We start from the raw sequence: 18,240 nt of genomic DNA, 5'->3' as shown, positions 1-18,240 counted from the left end.
ACCTTTGCACACAGGGTCCTCCCGGCCCACCAGGGCCTCCAGGAATCCCCGGAGCCAAGGTCAGTACACGTGCAGCTGTGTGGCCCCTCAAGCCCGTTGTCTCCAGAGCCCACCTGCCCCCTCTGCTTGTCGCCCCATGATCCTCCAGGCTCAGAGAAAGGGGCTACTTTCTTGCCAAGCAGGGTGCCTTCTCCCAGGCCCTAATTACACTGCACTCTGGGAGTTTGATTCACATGTGGAAACCCCTCATGGCATCACAAAGTCCCATAGATGACATGGTCTTTCCTATGGCCTGTGTGCATCATTATACCCTCCCCACCTGGCTCAGGAGAAAGAGCCCAAGACTGTGAAATCAGACAGGGTCTGGTTCCACCATTGTCCCTGGGCTGTGTGGCCTGGAGCAAGTCATTTAACCCTTGGGGCCTCAGCTTCCAAAATGTAACCTACAGCCTGGGCTATGTCTGCATGTAGGGGCTGAGGGCATGGAGGAGTGGAGGTGGCCGGCTCCTGGCACCCTGCTGGGCACCCAGTGGGTGCCTTTCTGGAGGTCTAACTGCAGGGACTTGACCAGGAACGGTGCGCTGGTTGGGGGCGGCAGCCTAGCCACAGACCCCTCTCGGGGACCATGGGACACTATAACCCCTCTTGCTGTCTGTTCCCTTCCAGGGTGAGCTTGGATTGCCCGGTGCCCCTGGAATCGACGGAGAAAAGGTCTCTGAGCCTTTCATTTTCTTGGTGATACTGGTGCCAGGGGTCATGGTGTGTGTGTGTGTGTGTGTGTGTGTGTGTGTGTGTGTGTGAGCACGTGTGTACGTGTGTGTGTGTGTGTGTGTGTGTGTGTGTGTACAGAGTTGGAGAACAAAATGCGCCACCTGTGTGTGATTCTGGAGCCCCACAGTGCCCCTTCATGGCTGGCTCTGCCCTTAGGCCTCGGGCAAGCTGCTCACTTCCTGGCAGCCTCTGCTCCTCCTCCCCAGGCGAGGGTGGCAACGGGCTGTGGTGAGGGTTAAATAACTCTGTGTGTGGGAAACACTTAGAGCAGTGCCCGGGGCCATGTAGCAAAGAGTCTTCGAATGTGAGCTAATAGCATTACTGTCACTATTAGTACCTTTGTAAGTATACACATGTGATCCTACGTAGACACCACAGTGTCCAATGGTGTCATGTGGCATTTGTGTGTGTAGCACCAGGCCCCTAGTGTGTGGCACATCATGGATGTTACACAGTGGTGGAGTGAGGGAATGCAATGTTGGAAGGTGATTCTGTAGATGGTGGGTTGGCTGTAGGGGTTGGGGCTCCCATCTCTGGCTCCTGAGAGGTAAGCACAGGGTTGACCTGGAACCCCATAGTGCCCCTTCATGGCTGCCCAGGCCCTCATGCTCCACTCCCTCCACCCCCACCCCACCTGCACCCCTGTGTGCAGTGAGGTAGGTGTCGGGGTGCCCTCTTCCTGTCTCTGTCCAGGTCCCTGGGTGCATTTGTCACCTGGGCTGGAGGTGGGGTCCCACAATGAGAAACTGGGGGTCTGGCCTGACCTGAACAAAGCTCTGGGACCTGTCAGAGTCAGGGAAGGGAGAATGCCTGCTGAGCTGCACTGACCCCTTGTTCATGTGGCTTTCAGGGTCCCAAAGGACCAAAAGGAGACCCAGGAGAGGCTGGGCCAACTGGACCCAAAGGGGAAGCAGGCGAAATGGGCCTGTCTGGCCTCCCGGTAAGTGGCTGGGTGGGCCCACCTTCCCTACTTGCCCCACGGGGGTTCCCAAAGTGAAGGTGTGCCTGCTGGCAGCGGGGCCATAGGGCTGAAAGGAAGCTGACTCCCAGCCCACGTGCTCAGACTCCCCGAGCCCCCATTTCCTCGCCTGTAGAAGGGCCTGCTGCCATCTCCTGGGGCCACTGAGAAGGTGAGATAAGGAGGCCCTGCCCCTGGAAGTGAGTTGGCGGTGGTTAGGCCACGGCTCTGGCTGCCTGAGTTTGCAGCCTGTTTCATTTCTTACTGACGAGAACCCTGTACAAGCAACCTCACCCCCTGGGCCTCCGTTTCCCCGCCTCTAACATGGGGGTGATAATTTCCCACTACGTGAGGGAACAGACAGCTCTGAGAATGGTGGCTGGCATGCAATAAGTGCCTGCTGTCACCATCATTGTCGTTGTGATAGTTGGTCTTGGCGTGGATGGATTGGAAAAGCTGACAGGCTAAGCAGCTACCAGGTGCCACCACTTCATGTCCATTGTCCATCCATAAGGCTAGCTCAGCGAGAGAGCCAGTGCTGGGGTTTCCTGTGCCACAGGAAAACTACCATGTGCACCGCTGCACTCTGCTTTCTGAATGCCCATCGATTTAGGGAAACTATTTTAAGCTGCACTGGCCAACCTGGCAAGTCTCTGCTGACGGAAGCCTTATGGAGGAGGAAAGGGGAGGTACTGATCACCGTGGGTGGTGATCTGGTGATGGACATAAAGGGTTCAAGGTCATCCTGTCCTACAGGGTGCCCACGGCCCCAAGGGGGAGAAGGGAGAGCCAGCACCTGACAGCCTACGAGAGAGCCTGGTAAGGGGGAGGGCTGAATTCCAGGGTCTCCCCCCAATGCCCAGCCCAGGCCAGCTGGAGGCCCAAGTCTTAGAACATCAGGGCCACCTGGCCTGACCACACCTAGGATAGCAGGGGAGGGGGCACCTCAAGTTGTGTCCTCCACCTAAGGCCCATCTGAGAACCTAAATGCCAGTGCTGGGCCCCCCACAAGGCGGGGGCAGCAAGAAGCAATGGCTCAGGGCCTGGTGTCCAGGGAGTGTTCCTCCAACATGTCCCATGAGCTCACATGTGGGTGGGTGAGGGATGACGAGGCAATTTGTAACTAATCCACTTCTGACCCTTTCCTAGGCCCAGCTCATAGTGGAGCCAGGGCCCCCCGGCCCTCCTGGTCCCCCAGGCCCCATGGTAAGAATGTTTGGCTTGAAGCAGCTGGGATACGAAGAGGGTGGTGAGCCCAGGCCTAGGAGCGGTGACAGGGGAGGGCAGAATTCCCGAGGGGGGGGGGGGGGGACATGTCAGGCAAGGAGGGCGGAGCCAGGATCTGGGCTTGGGAGGCCCTCAGGTCAAGGCCACAGGAGCCAGTGAGTGGCCTGCAAGCCTTCGTGACCACTGCAAGAGGGCCCTGGCCCTGATCTGCTCTCTCCTCCTCATCCAGGGTCTTCAGGGAATCCAGGGTCCCAAGGTGAGTCTGGGGCGTGGGTGAAACCCCCTACCTGCTGCAGACTCACAGCCTGGACAGTTTCAGAAAGCCTTGCCAATGGGCCAAGTGAGGGCCCCACGCGTGGCCTCAGACCAGCCCTGCATCTTCCCAGGGCCTGAATGTTCTGAGTCCCCTAAGGCTGGTGCCCCCTCATGCCCACACTTGGGGCTCTGTTCTTACCCTTTCTCCTCCTTCCTGGGCCCCAGTCCACTGCTTTCCCTCCTCGCTGTTTCTCTCCTTTCTCTGCACCTCCCCCCTCATTGCCACTTCCCCTTATGCCCCCCACATGCACATCTGTCTCTCAACTGCCCACAGCCTTGACATGAAGTCTTGGGTTTGGTGTGTATTACATAATGTTGTGTCCTCTGCCCTTAAATTAAAACCATAGTGTGGCCTGCCAGTGTGCCCTGCCCCAGGAGCCACACAGAGGGGGAGGCAGCTGGCCTCACTGTTTGCCCTCCCCTGAGGGAGCCCATCTCTGCTTTTCCAGCTCAGAGGCCAACTTGAGGACTCAGAGTCATGGGCTCCCAGAGCTGAGTGGGCCAAGCATGTGACCAGCCAGATGTGCTGCTTCTGGCTCTTCTTTTTCCCAAGGCCTCCCCAGGTTATGTGTAGGAGAGGCAGACGCTGTCAGGGATGGAGCTCAGAACCTCAGTTGGTAGTCAGTCCTGCCACTTGCTTGCTATGCTATGCGGGTCCGTCCCTGCCCCCTCTGTGCCTCTCTTTCCTCATCTGTGAAATGGGTGTGAGCACAACCACCTACCATGAGTACTCAGGAAAAGGTAAAATGCTCACACTGAAGCTCATTCTGATTGTTTGCACAGAAAGGAACCCAGGCCAGACCTGACAGAGCCTGGAATCTGTCCCTCTGCCCTGCACACCTGGGCCCCCACAAGCCCAAAGATTTCCTGGCCTTCCATCTGTCTGACCCTTTTCCCTGACTGTGTCCCCCTTCACTTCCAGGGCTTGGATGGAGCAAAGGGAGAGAAGGGCGAGTCAGGGGAGAGAGGCCCCAGCGGCCTGCCTGTGAGTGTCATGAGCCTTGTTTGTCGTTAGAGGTGCTAATTCCTATAACCATCATGCCTCTTAATTCATTCCTTTTTCATCCAGGGGCCAGCTGGTCCACTAGGCCTTATTGGGCTGCCAGGAACCAAAGGAGAGAAGGTAACCACCTTTTTTAAATGCCCCTCCCCCCCACCTATGGCTGCACACTGTGGTGTCACTCGGCCCTGGGGGTTCAACCCCTGCACTTCAGGGCCAGAGTTCAGGCTTGTGGACAACTTACAGGGCTGAAAGTCCCAGCAGCTATGCTCCCTCACACCTTCTCTTTGTCTCTCCTCAGGGCAGACCCGGGGAGCCAGGGCTAGATGTAAGTATCTCACCACTCACTGTGATCAGGTCCTCCTGTGTGTAGCTTTTGCCCTCATGCTGCACATACAGTAGCATGATCTGGTTGGCTTGGTAACCCCCTTTCCCAGGGCTGGGACTACAGCTGCCTGGTGTCCCCTACATTCCCAGTGCCAAGTCCAATGCACAGCCCAGAGTAGGTGCTTTTTGGATGGGTGGATGGATGGATGAATAGATGATGGATGGGTGATACATTGGAGCTGGGAAGTGGGGAGAGCAGTAAGGAGCCTGTTGCAATATCCTGGTGAGAAACGATGAGGCTTCTGCTAAGGAAGTATTGTGGGAAGGAGAGGAGGGGAAGTATTAGTCCAAGGTTGACTGGATCAAGTGTCTGTTGGTTGCAAGAGACAGAAAACACAATTTAAACTGGTTTAAACTGACTCATAACTGAAAAATCCAGAAGTACAGCACATGGATCCAAGGCTCAAGTGTGTCAACACAACACAACCTCTCAGCGTCTCTTGTATGTGATTCCTCTGTGTGGGCATCATGGTGAGATGGATCCAATAGCTCCAGACCTGCATCTCTCCGGGCCCAAATTCTGGAGAAAGACTATTTATCTCTCTCTTCTTTTTTTAAATATATTTATTGATTTCAGGGAGGAAGGGAGAGGGAGAGAGAGAGAGACACATCAATGACAGGAGAGGATCATTGATGGGCTGCCTGCTGCACGCCCCCAATGGGGATGGAGCCCACAACCCGGGCATATGCCCTGACCTGGAATCGAACCTCAACCTCCTGGTTTGATTGGATGCTCAGCCACTGGGCCATGCCAGTTGGGCTCACTCTCTTTTAGAAAATGTCTCATCGACTGGGTCAATACTGAAATATCACTTGGCCAGAAAAATGCAGTGCCCTCATTGGCCAGCCTGATCACATGCTCCATCCTGGAGCTAGGAGTGAAACCAATGAAGTATGAGAAAGGAGGGGGTTCCCAGGAAAATCAAGTAGCTCTTAGAAGGGAAATGGTGACCAGATACAGGGCTGCAAGGCTTATGGTGTCTACCCTAGACTTTAGGAGGTGTCACATTGAAGAACAGCTGCAGACAAGGAAAAGGAAGAACTCTAACCTGAGTTTCTGACTGGGCGGGGCTTGTTCCATCATGAATAGGGTCAGGAAAGAAGACATCTGGACTCAGGGAGGTCGTCAGGGCAGAGCTAAAGACTCCATGGCCACAGCTGCCTTCTGGGAGGCCTAGAGCTCAGGTGTCATCTCAAAGCCACACCCACCTGTTCGACCTGGCAAACTGCTGGGGCTTCCATCCACAGACTCCGACAGGGCCCTAATTCAGAGGAAGCAGTGCCGTGTCCTCAAGGCACGCATGTCCCTACCTCAGCCTGCCTAGGAGTTGGGACTGGGCCAGTTGGTACCACGAACATGGAGGGAGGGGCAGAGAGGGACAGATAAGAGAGGAAAACTTCAAACCTCATTTTCAGGTTTAACCTTTAATCCCCTTGTCAGGGTTTCCCTGGACCCCGAGGAGAGAAAGGCGACCGGAGCGAACGTGGAGAGAAGGTGGGGTAGGCGGGGAGAAAATGGGGGCAGCTGGAGAGGAGATGGGGCAAGAGGACAGAAGGAGGGAGGCAGGTGAAGAGGAGGGAAGAGGCGGATAGGACATGGGAGGCAAGAAGCAGGCAGAGAGAGGTGGGTGAGCAGGTGGAGGCTGGGATGGGGGCAGCAGGGCAGGGTGGCTGCCAGCCCCAGGCCCATCTCTCAGAGGTGCTGGAGGTATGCTGGGCATGGCAGCCATGGCCATACCTCCGTCTCCCTTCTTGTGCAGGGGGAGCGAGGCATCCCTGGCCGGAAAGGAGTGAAGGGCCAGAAGGGCGAGCCGGGACCGCCAGGACTGGACCAGCCATGCCCCGTGGTACATGTCAGAGCAGGAGGGGGGCCCCAACCAAGGTCTTTGCTCCTCCTGCAGCATCTTCATGTCGTCTTTGCCTCCACTGCCAGGGCTGCCATCACTGTCACTCCCGTCACAGAGGGCCCTCCTGCTCTAGTCCTGACCCCACCATGGGTGCAACTTGCGACCCATCCCCTCTATAGAAAGGGAGACCCCACGGGGCAGAGTCTATTTCCAGCATCACTGCCCCTCTTTACTCCACTTCCTTGTCCATAGAGAAGGTGGGACCGCCCTTACCTCTCTGGGTATCTGTCCCACCCAGGAGAAGGCTTTTCTGCCTGGGTGGCCCCATGCTGTCCCTCTGCCCCTCCCCTCCCGTCCCTGCTCCCACAGCCTCCTCCTTTCCTGCTGTGTCACCACAGCCCCTGATGGCCCATCCGACCCAGGGCCTAAAATAACCGAAATTCAGTTTCCTTTTTCTAGAAGTCAGCAGAGGTTACATGTCAGACTATTTCAGTGGAGCTCAGAAAAGACAGGGAAAATGAAACAGCTGAGTTTCCATCCTAAACCTGGCCAGATATTCATACCTGGCCCCCCTTGCCAGGGGCATGGGGAGAGGCCACCTACCAAAGGAAGGTCAGGGCCGGGGACCCCCAGAGGCCCAGTCCTCTGACCTTGAGTGAGTCACTTAGCCCCCTGTTCCTCAGTCTCCTCATCCGTACAGTGGGGGTGCTGTCCCACCCTCAGACTATCCCACCCTCAGATGGCTTTGAAGAGGCCATGAGAAAAAGACATGAAGATCGGATCAGTGAGCACATGCAGAAAGTACCAAGGGCAGCAGGGGACAGGGTGGCCCTGCAGATCCAGCCCCTGGGCCGAGAATTCCTTCCAAGTCATGAAGTCTTTGTCTTTGAAACAGGAAAATCCTAAATGCGGAGGCAAGCGAGGGGCGCCGGGCTCGAAGGGCCTGGCAAGGGGCAGCGGGCCCTGCCCTGCGGTACATGGTCTGGCCTGCTGTGTGCTGTGCTGTGCTGTGCTGGCATCTGCCCCCCTTCCCCATCCTGCCTGCCTCCTCCCCACCACCCTCAGGCCCCAGCCTGCGCCCCTGCTGATGCACGTCAGTGTGCCTTGGACAGAGTGAAGTGTCTTTGCCCAAGGGTCCCCCAGGGACTAGAGGATCAGCCTTTGTCCCTCTCCAGTCCCCCATCTTCCAGGCCGCTTAAGGACCATCTCCCACGACACCCCCACTTGTGTCTGATTGCTGAGCAGTAATGGCTGGTGCTTTCAGACAACCCCCTGCCCAGGTTTCACCCTGCTGGCCTCCTCCTGACCCGTGGCTCAGCTCCAGACACAGAGACCAGGATGGGCCACACAGAGGGGGATCCCACTTCCTGAACTGTCCATATCCTCCTCAACTCCTGAGAACTCTCAGGCCCTCGGGGTGAGGGTCTAAAGCCACTGTCATGGCCACCAGGTCATGGCCATTAGGTCGCGCTCCCCCCCCCCCCCCCCATTATCAGCAGATGTACAGCATGAGCCCAGTACTCCAGGGTCCTCCCGGTTCTGCCTCCGGCACAAGTGTCCCAACAAAGCCCCAGGGGATGCACTCAGGACAAGTGCAGTGAGGAGTGGTCTGTCCCGTGCCTGGGTCGCCTGGATGGACCGGGCAGGCATTCGGGTCCTGTTTCAATGGGCTCCAGCAACCTCACATGGCAGCTCCCTGGGCTGTCATCCCTTCACCCCGGCAAGAGTGTGCCAGGGTGGAGAGCTGACCAGCCCTTGCCCCAGCACTAAAACCTTCTTCCTTTCCAGGGCACTGACGGGCTGCCCGTGCCTGGCTGCTGGCATAAGGTACCTTGTAGGGAAATCTCCGGGACAAGCAGGGAGGAGTTGGGAGACAAGAAGGGCCTGGAGGTGGACCTCTGCGGCTCCCTACAGTGACTGAATAGCCAGGTTTCCCTGTCACAAGCCTAGTTTTGACTCTCCCGTCATGTGACCTGAGGCTTGGGGCCATAATCCTGGGTGATTATGCACAGCCCACCCTAGGCTGCATGGGGCTCACTCAGCATCTGGCCCAGCCAGTGCAAAGCCGTCAGCGCCCCGTGGGACTTGGTCCAGGCTGCCCCCGAGAGGGGTAGAAGCCAGGAGCCCGGGACTAGGGGAGGGGGGCCTGCCTGTTCCTGGGGAAATGGGCAGGATGGATGAGGTCCAGACCTGGGAGGGTCCCAGGGGCCTCATGGCCCCTCCTCACCTCAGTCTTTCTCTCCTTTTCCAGTGATCAGAACCCAGCTCACTGCCTGTACAGATCCATGTGGACATTTTTAATTTTTGTAAAAACAAAACAGTAATATATTGATTTTTTTTCATGGGATGCACTGCCTGTGGCCTTTAACCTTTGAGCATGTGCCCGGCCCAGCCCCAGAACAATCAGCATGTGAAGCTGGCAGGAACGTGGACAGGCCAATCAGGGAATTGTGTACTTGAGGGACAATCATAGGATTTGGTGCCTGGCTCAGACGAAGTTGCAAAGATGCCGGGTGGGGCCTTCAGTCACCTGATTAGCAGAGCATCTGGCTGCCCAGCTGCCCTACAAGAGCCTGCTCCCTGAAGCTCCAGAGCCCCCGGGGGGGCACCTGGGGATGGACGATCCTGCAGCTGCTCCAGCCTCTTCAGCCAGAGCCAGCTGCTCACCCTCCCGGACCCTGGGTTCGCCAGGAAGGACAAGCCTCCCACCCAGCACTTGCAGCTGGGTACTGGGAGCTGTAGAAAGCACCCCAGGCAGTTCTAGCTCTCACCCAGTTCATTAGCCTCGGGAAGCCAGCCTGTTTGAGAACACATGTCCTCTGGCCAGGAGTACAGGCCAAGCACTGTGATCACCACCACATGGACCCAACTGCAGGGAGCCCCATGGTGACCAAGTGTGGAGGATGGCAAGGCCCATGCTGGAGGGACTGCTGCTTCCTGTCTGTCCCCCCCACCCCAGAACAGGGGTGTGATGAGACTTTGCCGCCGGAGGAGATGGGCCTCTAGCTCAGAGCTTGGGTCTCACTGGCCCCAGTCTCCCACCCAGGAGCACTCCGGTCCGCTAGCCGAAAGTGGTCTTCCGGGTGAACTGTACAGATGAAGAGAATCCCGGTGTGGTTCCCAGCTGGCCCGAGCAGGGGGCCTGCGACCTGAGCATCGCGCTCGAAGGAAAGGCTTCCCCACCTGTGACAAAGGTCCCAGCCACCAGCTCTGGCCCAGCGACTTGCCTCCCCTCTCTGTGTAGATAGGTATTGCTGTGTGTAATAAACCATGAATTTGTGTCTGGTTGAGCCTGTCCTTGCAGACTGCCCCTCGGGCACCTCTGGCTAAGGTTTCAGCCTGGCCATTGCAAAGAAACCAGAGAAACCCACCCCAGAAACCAGAGGAAGTAGCTCAGGGTCATGGGGTTAAGTTTGGAAGACACAGACACAGGCCTAGTCCTGCCACGTACCAGCTGAGCCTTCTGGACAGTCACATCCCTGAGCCAGTGACCAGTGACTGCTACATGGAAAGTCATCCCAAAACTTGTTGCCTTAAAACAATGATCCTTTATACTCCTCTCTCTCAGTTCTGGGGTTAATGGGCTCAGCGGGGTGGTTGTGGCTCAAGCTCTCCCACACCTGGTGGTTGATGCTGGCTGTCAGCTGGGAGGTCAGATGGCAGAACACCTATCCCTCATGGTCTGGCTCCTCATGCTGAATTCCAGGAGTGAGTGTTCCATGGTGAACCAGGTGGAAGCTGTGTCACCTTTTATGGCCAAGCCTCAGAAGTCATATGGTGTCACTTCCTGCCACAATCAGTGGTAAAGTTTTCAAGGGAAAAGTGTCAACATTCCTATTTTAAGGAGGAAATGTGAGGTAGCTCTTGTTGCAGCCCTCTTAGAAAATCCAACCTGCCACCTCATCTACAAGAAGGGACAGTGATGCCTACACTCTGACGGTGGTTAATGAGGACCAACTGCATGGGATACAAGAACCCAGGGCAGGGCAGGCACCTGGCAGCTCCCAAGAGTCTGAGTTCTCTCTCCCCTTCCCCACTCCAAGACCAAGCAAGGGCCATAGTCTTGCAAAGCATTTCTACATCGTTTATTCCAGCTTGTCCTTATAACAACCCTGAGAGAGGGACCCAGCAAATATGCCCATTTCACAGGTGACAAAACCAAGCACATCCGGGGTGGTATACTAGTAGACAAGGCCTGCATGACAGCATCTTAGGCCTTCTCCAAGGACTGGGGCCTAAGGAGGGCCATGGTTTGAGTAGTCCCCCTGGCCCCTACTCTGTGGCCTCCTCACTGAGCAGAAGAGGCCCAGCCCTACACCAGCTAAGGAGGAGGAATGTGTCAAGTCCTCACCTCTGTCTCCCTCAATTGCTGGCAATAAGTGGCAGGCCCACTGCTCAGCCAGTCGTCTTGGTCACCGGGGAAGCCAGTAGTGTGAAAAGGAAGAGAAACACAGTGGGGCTGTGATGACTGATGGACATCACAAGCTGTCCAAGTGTCCTTGGGCATTCCAGCATAACCTCACAAATCTACTGCACTCTACAGTTTGTAAATTCACTCCGCCCTCAACTCAGGTACCTCATGGATCCCCCCACTTGCGAAGGAGGGAGCCTATGTGACTCATGTCACTATTTCCATGTTACATGTGGGGAAACAGGCTCTGAAGGAGTAGCCCTCTGCCTAGGGATAAACAACCAGGACTGTCTTTCTGAAATTGCTTGTCAGGGCCCAGAGTCTGCTAGGCAGCGCCATGCTGCTGGGGGATTGGTGGGCAGATCCTCTTAGAAGCCACATGTGGCCCTTCCTCAGGCACCAGAGGTCCCTTTCCTGCTCCTTTGGGTAGGGCAAGGTCATTATGGCCCATTGCTGCCCCCTTGTGGCCTCACAGTGTATCCTCAGGTCTGCAAACTTCTCATTTTAGAGGGTACAGATTGCTCCAAGAGCTTGGAGTGGGGATGAGAGGCTGGAGAAGAGTAAATGACTTGCTCAAGGTCCCAGATGAGACATTGGTGAGCGCCCTGCCTCACAGCAGAGCATCCAGGACCAGGGGTTTCACATCTCCCTGACAAGAACTACCTCCTTCCAGAAGAAAGGGAAGCACATTTATTGAGCCCCACTGTGTGCCATGGCAGCTAAACTAACCACAAAAATTCCTCCCCCATGAGAGGAGTAGGGTCTCCCTCCTCCTGATCCCTAGGATACTACATGGGCTAGTTTTGGGTGTCACAATGACTGGAAGATACTCCTCGGATTCAGTGGGCAGGGCTAGGGATATCAAACATCTGAAAGGCATGGACAGTCCCGTCCCATGATGAATCATCTCAATGAGAATGCCAGTGCTGCCTGCATTGAGAAACACCATGCCCTAGGTTCAAATTTTGACTCAGCCATTTCCTCCCATTCCCTGCCCTTTTGGCCTCCAATAGCCCCCAGAAGGCTGAGCATGAGATAATGGATAGAGGCATGCTTAGCCTGGGGCCAGAGGCAGAAATGAGTGGGCTTTTCTGAGCCAGAAGGAGCGGCTTCCTGGTGATGACCTGCCCCTTGGCCCAGGAAATGACCCAGTTGGGAGGCCTGGCTTGACCTCCAACTGATTTGCCACCTGACCCTGAACATCTGGAGAGTGAGTGAGATGAGGGCTGGGACTGGCTGCAGTATTCTCGCCCTCAACCCTGAGACTAAAAAAGCTCTGAGCCAACCTACCTCCTCTGAGCTGCCCTGGGCACAAGACAGGTTCGTATTTGGGCTCAAGACAAAGCCAAAGATGAGCCCCAAAACTGTTGCCTGTGGCCTGTACTTCTTTTCTGAGGGTCAATTCCCCCTCCCCTATACGTGGGAAGAATTTTTGGTTAATTTGGGAGGAATTTTGTTTTCAATCATACATAAGGTTCAATTCAGCTTTACAATTAAAAGTAAGAAACTCTATCCAGTTTAGAAGATGAGAAGTTCTGGAGGTGGATGGTGGTATGGTTGCACAAAGTGAACGTACTGAATGCCACTTAATTATACACTTAAAAACGGTTAAAATGGTAAATTTTATGTTATGTATATGTTTCCACAATAAAAAGGAAAAAGAAACTCCAAATGTTCTTTAATAAATGCTCTAATAAACATTTTACATTTTTATGGGGGAAGAAATCAAGGAATCAGCGTTGAGGGAGCAAAGCAGAGGGCTGTGATCCCTTGTTCCAGGGTTCATCCACGCAGAATCCCAGTGCCCCACCCCAGGAGGGGACATCTCTCTGCTAAGCCAGCTTTCCACCCCTCACCCCCAGGGCTGCCAGCTTTCCATCCCTCACCCCCAGGGCTGGGAGTCAGGCCGGCCTGCGCTGGAGTCCAGCCTGCGCGGCACACGTGCTGTGTCTGAGAGCAAAGTCCTTTCCCGTTCCGGGCCTCGGTTTCCTGGCCTCGTGCTCACTATGAGGCTCAGGAGTCCTCCCAACGCCCCTCCTGCCTGAGCACTTGATGACTCCATGAGCACGGACACCGCTCGCGGTCACTGGCCTGGAGTCCCAGCAAACGCGGAGCGTCCCACTTTATGCACCGGGAAGGCGACTCAGTGACTGAGTCCGGGGCCCCGATCCCGCTAGGGGAGCAGCGGCGAACGCACCTGCGGACCGCTCCCGCGCGGCGGTTTCCACGGGATGAGTTGGCTGTAGGAAGCCTGCCAGGCTCGTTCCCGAAAGATTTTACCAACCTGAAACGGGCCTCGGGAGGGGGCGGCGCCGCGGCGGGAGGGGCGAGGCCACGGGGCGGGGCCACGGCGGGACGGGGAGGGGAGGGGCCACGGCGCGGAGGGGCGGGGCCACGGCGGGGCGAGGGAGGGGGCGGCGCCGTCCCGCGCTCCTCTCCGCGCACCCGCCCGGCGTCATGGCCGCGGACCCGGCCCCGCACGGGAAGGCTGCGACGCTGGCGCGGAGGCGGCGGCTGCTCAGGTAACGCGACGCCGGCGCGGGTGGCGCGCACGCACGACCCGCTGGTCCTGCGCGAAGCCTGCCGGCCCAGTCCCGCTTTGCTAGTCTCCGAGCCTCGGCCCTGCGGGCGGGTGCTGCCCCTCGGCCGGCCCTGCGACTCCGGGCCCGAGGCCCCCACCCCCGCGGCCGAGGCGAGATCTTGGCCCCGTTTCCCCCGGAGAAGGCCTCTTGCCTCCGAGCCTGGGCCCCGTCCCGCGAGCGCCCCATTAAGGGGCTGAAGTTAAGACGCAGCGGGTGGGGAGGCGGTTCACTGGCAGCGGAGGGAGCCTGTGCGGGGACTCTCGCCGGGACGTGGGCGCGAGGCAGCCTCTGGCGGGGCCTGGAGTTGGCGGCCACAGGGCGGCAGGGTAACTGGACTGACAGCCGTTGAGAGTCGGGGTGCCTCCCTCACACCCATCCCAGCAAAGAAACACTGCCTTGGGGAGCCCCAAGGGTCTGGGGCGGCCACCTTTTCCCGGGATCCGAGGACACAGATTGGTGATGTGGACACAGGCGGAAATGAATGAGACCACGTAACTTTAACAGGACTTAAAAAACAATTTAAGTTTTAGCAGCTGCTTCCACCCCCACCCCCACCCCCACCCCCCGCCCCGCCTTTCCTCCTTTCCAGTCCTCACCTATGTGGGGGAACTGGAGGCAGGGAAGCAACACGGTGCCCTTCAAGCTTTCCTTGCCCTTTCCAGAAACTGGAAGGGCTGGGGGAGGCCTGTGATGGGTGGACTCTCCCTTCAGGCTTCAGACATGGCTGTCCACTTTTTCTGCCTGTCTTCACAGCTCTTCCTGCAGACTCTTTTTTCCTGAGGACCCTATTAAGATTGTCCGGGGCCAAGGGCAGTACATGTATGATGAACAGGGAGCAGAATACATCGATTGCATCAACAATGTGGCTCACGGTCAGTACCATCACTCCGGCTGGCTGGGCCGGAGAGGAGGCCCAGGCTGTGAACCTGGTCCAGGTGTGATCCTGAGGTGCAGAGAGGGGTGGAGAACGGGGGTTGAGCTGAGCAGACGGGGCCCAGTCTTTGTGGTGTAGCTGTAGAAGTTTCCAAGTAGGAGCTGGGCTACACCAGGCAGTAGTCAGAGACCCTTGTCTGGGAGTCCAGTTCCACTTGGGACTGATGGCAAGCTGAGAGAGCAGCAGCCAGTCCAGCCACGACCAGCAGTGGTCTCCCCTGGCCAAGTGCTGGGGTCATGGCAAGGCTTTAGCCCCAGTGACCATCTCAGGTCCTGGGGAAGAAAACTGAAGTAGGAATTGAGTTATCCAGATTGGGCTGCCAGAGCCAATGGGAGGAAAGCGAGTCTGACTGAGCAGGCACCTTGGAAGTTAATAAAGTAGAGGCTCTAACGCAGCCGTGGGCAAACTATGGCCCGCGGGCCGGATCCAGCCCATTTGAAATGAATAAAACTAAAAAAAAAAAAGACCGTACCCTTTTATGTAATGATGTTTACTTTGAATTTATATTAGTTCACACAAACACTCCATCCATGCTTTTGTTCCAGCCCTCCGGTCCAGTTTAAGAACCCATTGTGGCCCTCGAGTCAAAAAGTGTGCCCACCCCTGCTCTAACGCCTGGGTTTATACCCTGTCCTTCACTTATTAACTTGGTAATCTTAGGCAAGTTTCTTAACCTCGGTTCCTCATTTGCAAAATAGACATGATAATCCACCTGAGAGTGTTTTGGAGGATTAACTGAGTTAATTCTTGTAATTTGCTTTGCGTGTGCCTGGCACCTGGCGAGCTCCCAACACATGTTTGCCGTTAGCATCATCTTTGGCCTTTGGCGGTTATTACCTCCAGCCCCCTCTGATTGATGAGGTCAAGCCCACGGACAGACACTCCCATCCCCCTCCATATAGCAAACCACCTCCCACTAAAGACGTGGGTTTCTAAATAGGGTTTCCGCCAGAATCCTTCCTCAATCTCCCTTGCCAGAACGGGCATGTGTCTCCTGCCTCTGCCTTCAGGCTCCCCTCTTTCCTCTCCACCTCTTCCTCCAATACTGTGTCTTCCCTGACTGGGTTTACAGATTGGGGATCGGGGAGGGCTGGAAGGATAGGATGAGCAGAGTCAGCTGAGTGATGGAGGTGGCCCTCTTCCAGTTGGGCACTGCCACCCTCTCGTGGTCCAAGCAGCACATGAACAGAACCAGGTGCTCAACACCAACAGTCGATACCTGCACGACAACATCTTGGATTTCGCACAAAAGCTGTCGGAGACCCTGCCAGAGGAACTCTGTGTGTTTTATTTCCTGAATTCTGGGTAAGTTCACTGCAGCTGGCCCCCTAGCAAGATGAAGAGAGTTGCTCACCGGTGGGCAGCATAGTGTGGCCGACCGAGTGTGGACCACAGGAGGTAGCCCCCACTGTGCAGGTGCCAGACTTCCCAGCTGTAGACCCTGTGCTTACTCTGTCAACCCAGTGTTCTGGTCTCTTAGTAAGAGGTGCCATTACCTCCCTTCCAGGATCCCAGTTAGGATTTACCGAGGTAACGTGTTCCTTTATTCCTTCCTTAGGAAAACACAGGCACAGTGTTCAATCCCTGCTTGCTCAATAAGAAGCAAAAACATCAAATAATTCTTTAAAGAAATACAAAATTACCAAGAGGGGTCATTGCCTGGAGGAAAAGTATCTATATATATAAAAGGCTAATACGCTAAGTGTCCCTCAGAAGTTCGACCAGGAGACCGGGAGTTCGATTGCTCACTATAATGTGCGCTGACCACCAGGGGGTGGTGCAGAACAAAGGAAGAAGGCCCTGGCCAAAAGCCGGAAGGCCCGATAGGCCCTGATTGCCAGCCAGGCCTAGAGACCCTACCCATGCACAAATTTCGTGCACCAGGCCTCTAGTAGGATATAATGAGGTATAGAAGCAGACCTGGCCTGCTCTGAGAGGAAAAGGAAAGGCTTCCCTGAAGAAGTGATATTAGACTAAGAGCTGACTAGGAGATGAGTAGATGAGGAGGAAGGGTGCTGCCAGCCCCACAAGTGTTCTTATCAGGGTTGATTACCACACAGAACAGCCTGTGCAAAGGCTCTGCAGCAGAAGAGTCATGGGACCCCAGCACACTGGAGGAACTATAAGGCAGCCAGTGAGGGAGAGGAGAAGGTGTGAGCAGGCACTGGGGAGGGAGACAGAGCCCATCATCCTGGACCTTATCAGCCAAATAAACTTTTTATCCTAAGAGCATTGGGAAGTCAGAGGATTTTGATCAGGCAGGTGATGTCATCAGGGCTGGTGGAGAGCGAAAATGGACACCATTAAGTGCCATTTCAGCAGCCAGGTGACAGGTGATGGCAGCTCACACTAGAAGTGGCAGTGGAGACAGAAGTGGCAGGTGATGATGACATGTACATAGAACCAGCATCCTGGGAGCGAACATTCCCACAAATCATAGGTTGAGGCATTTAGATTATAGTAAGTATTATTATCATTGCCACTTACATAGTACGTTTATCAGTCCCCTCCAATAATTTCTAGGAAGTGGAATTTACATCTTGATTTTATAGATAAGGAAACAGTTTATTTTTTTAAATACTTTTCAATTCTTCAGAATTGTAAGAAAAATACATGAGTGGATATACATTTTTATATAATAAATATTCCTTAAGATAAAATATAAATTACAATTCTATATATGATCAAATAAATGTAAAAATTCGTGTTTACGCCGGAGGAAAGGATTTGGATGTGTGTATGTGTGTGGAAGCAGCAGTTTAAATGAAACTAGCTTGCCCAGAGCCACCTGCACAGGGAATGGAAGCCGTAACTGGAGCCTCTCTAGGAAGCGCAGGGAGCTGGCCAGGAGTCGGAGCTGCCTTGGCAGCGGAAGAAGGGACGTTTGCTCGCTTACTCCACCAGATTTACTCTGTGGGTTCCAGCAACCTCCATGCTGCCAAATCCAGTGGTCTCTCTGCCGCCTTTGTCTTACTCTCTTAGCAATACTGACAGTTACCACTCTCTCTAGAAATGCTTCTGGTCTAGCTTCCAGGACCCTGTGCACTCCTCACTCTCCCTAGCTTCTGGCTGCTTCTCCTGTCTCCTCTGCCAGTTCCTCTCTGTGCCCCAGGGCAGGTCTTCTCTGAACCTCTCCCCCATGATCTCTTCTGTTCCCATGGGATTACCTAGCAGCCACGTGCTGGTTACTCCCAAACTCGTCTCTCAAGCCCAGATGCTTCCCATGTGTTCCATCCTCATGGTTCTAACCACCCCCTTGACTTCTTGAACATCAGCTTCACGTGTCGAAAAGACAATAAGAACATGATTGTCTTCTGCCAACACCCGGAGTGGGACCATGGCCCCAGCTCTCTCTTACTTTCCTAGACACTGACCCCAGACCTTCCCACGAGGACATGCCCTCACTACCACCCGCACCCTGTCTTGCCTAGTAAATGGCAGAGCCATCTGCATCTCTGTTCAAGGCAGAAACCCTCCTCCCAGTCCTGCATCAGTCCTGCCTCACCTCCCTCCAGGATGACTCCATCCACTTCCCTTTATCTTCATGGCCACTGCTACCCTCACTTGCGTGTCCTCCTTAGTCTCCTCACTTCCACTTTTTTTTTTCTTTCATTTAAATAGTGTGTTCTTTTTATTTTAATTTATGACTACTGTGGATGGGCAAGGGGCCACATGCTAAACCTGGCAAGCTCAGGGGATTTGCTTCCACTTTCATTTCCTTCTACTCCGTTGGACACACATAGCCAGAGGCTTCCTCCTCAAATGGAAGCTGAATCATGTCTCTTCTCTGATTAAAACTCTTTAGTGC

At 55.3% G+C, this 18,240-nt stretch overlaps 2 protein-coding genes across 21 annotated transcripts in view; both read left to right on the top strand.

The window, feature by feature from the left end:
• COL23A1 (collagen type XXIII alpha 1 chain) overlaps positions 1–9,790 on the top strand; it is a 259,865-nt gene extending 250,075 nt beyond the window's left edge. For 7 of the 12 annotated variants that reach the window (XM_036313544.1, XM_036313554.1, XM_036313543.1 and 4 more), the window contains 14 exons: positions 15–59; positions 667–711; positions 1,622–1,711; positions 2,486–2,548; positions 2,879–2,935; positions 3,186–3,212; positions 4,194–4,256; positions 4,341–4,394; positions 4,573–4,599; positions 6,100–6,153; positions 6,419–6,505; positions 7,401–7,478; positions 8,294–8,332; positions 8,757–9,790. In XM_036313544.1, the coding sequence (XP_036169437.1) occupies positions 15–59; positions 667–711; positions 1,622–1,711; positions 2,486–2,548; positions 2,879–2,935; positions 3,186–3,212; positions 4,194–4,256; positions 4,341–4,394; positions 4,573–4,599; positions 6,100–6,153; positions 6,419–6,505; positions 7,401–7,478; positions 8,294–8,332; positions 8,757–8,759 (732 nt within the window). In that variant the 3' untranslated portion in view covers positions 8,760–9,790. The remainder of the gene's footprint in view (positions 1–14; positions 60–666; positions 712–1,621; positions 1,712–2,485; positions 2,549–2,878; positions 2,936–3,185; positions 3,213–4,193; positions 4,257–4,340; positions 4,395–4,572; positions 4,600–6,099; positions 6,154–6,418; positions 6,506–7,400; positions 7,479–8,293; positions 8,333–8,756) is intronic. The other 5 variants (XM_036313547.1, XM_036313555.1, XM_036313549.1 and 2 more) reach the window with 3 other exon arrangements.
• Positions 9,791–13,318: 3,528 nt separating this feature from the next.
• The window catches only part of PHYKPL (5-phosphohydroxy-L-lysine phospho-lyase), a 24,826-nt gene continuing 19,904 nt past the window's right edge, over positions 13,319–18,240 (top strand). For all 9 annotated transcript variants that reach the window (XR_004968501.1, XM_036315675.1, XM_036315673.1 and 6 more), the window contains exons 1-3: positions 13,319–13,438; positions 14,252–14,370; positions 15,578–15,737. Coding sequence is in view for 8 of the 9 variants with exons in the window: in XM_036315675.1 (XP_036171568.1) it covers positions 13,374–13,438; positions 14,252–14,370; positions 15,578–15,737 (344 nt within the window). In the remaining variant the exon portion in view is untranslated. The remainder of the gene's footprint in view (positions 13,439–14,251; positions 14,371–15,577; positions 15,738–18,240) is intronic.

This window comes from Myotis myotis, unplaced genomic scaffold (assembly GCF_014108235.1).
Source record: "Myotis myotis isolate mMyoMyo1 unplaced genomic scaffold, mMyoMyo1.p scaffold_m19_p_6, whole genome shotgun sequence".
NCBI classification, from domain to species: Eukaryota; Metazoa; Chordata; class Mammalia; order Chiroptera; family Vespertilionidae; genus Myotis; species Myotis myotis.
The sequence above is the reverse complement of the archived record's forward strand: the minus strand, read 5'-3'. Positions and strand labels throughout refer to the sequence as shown.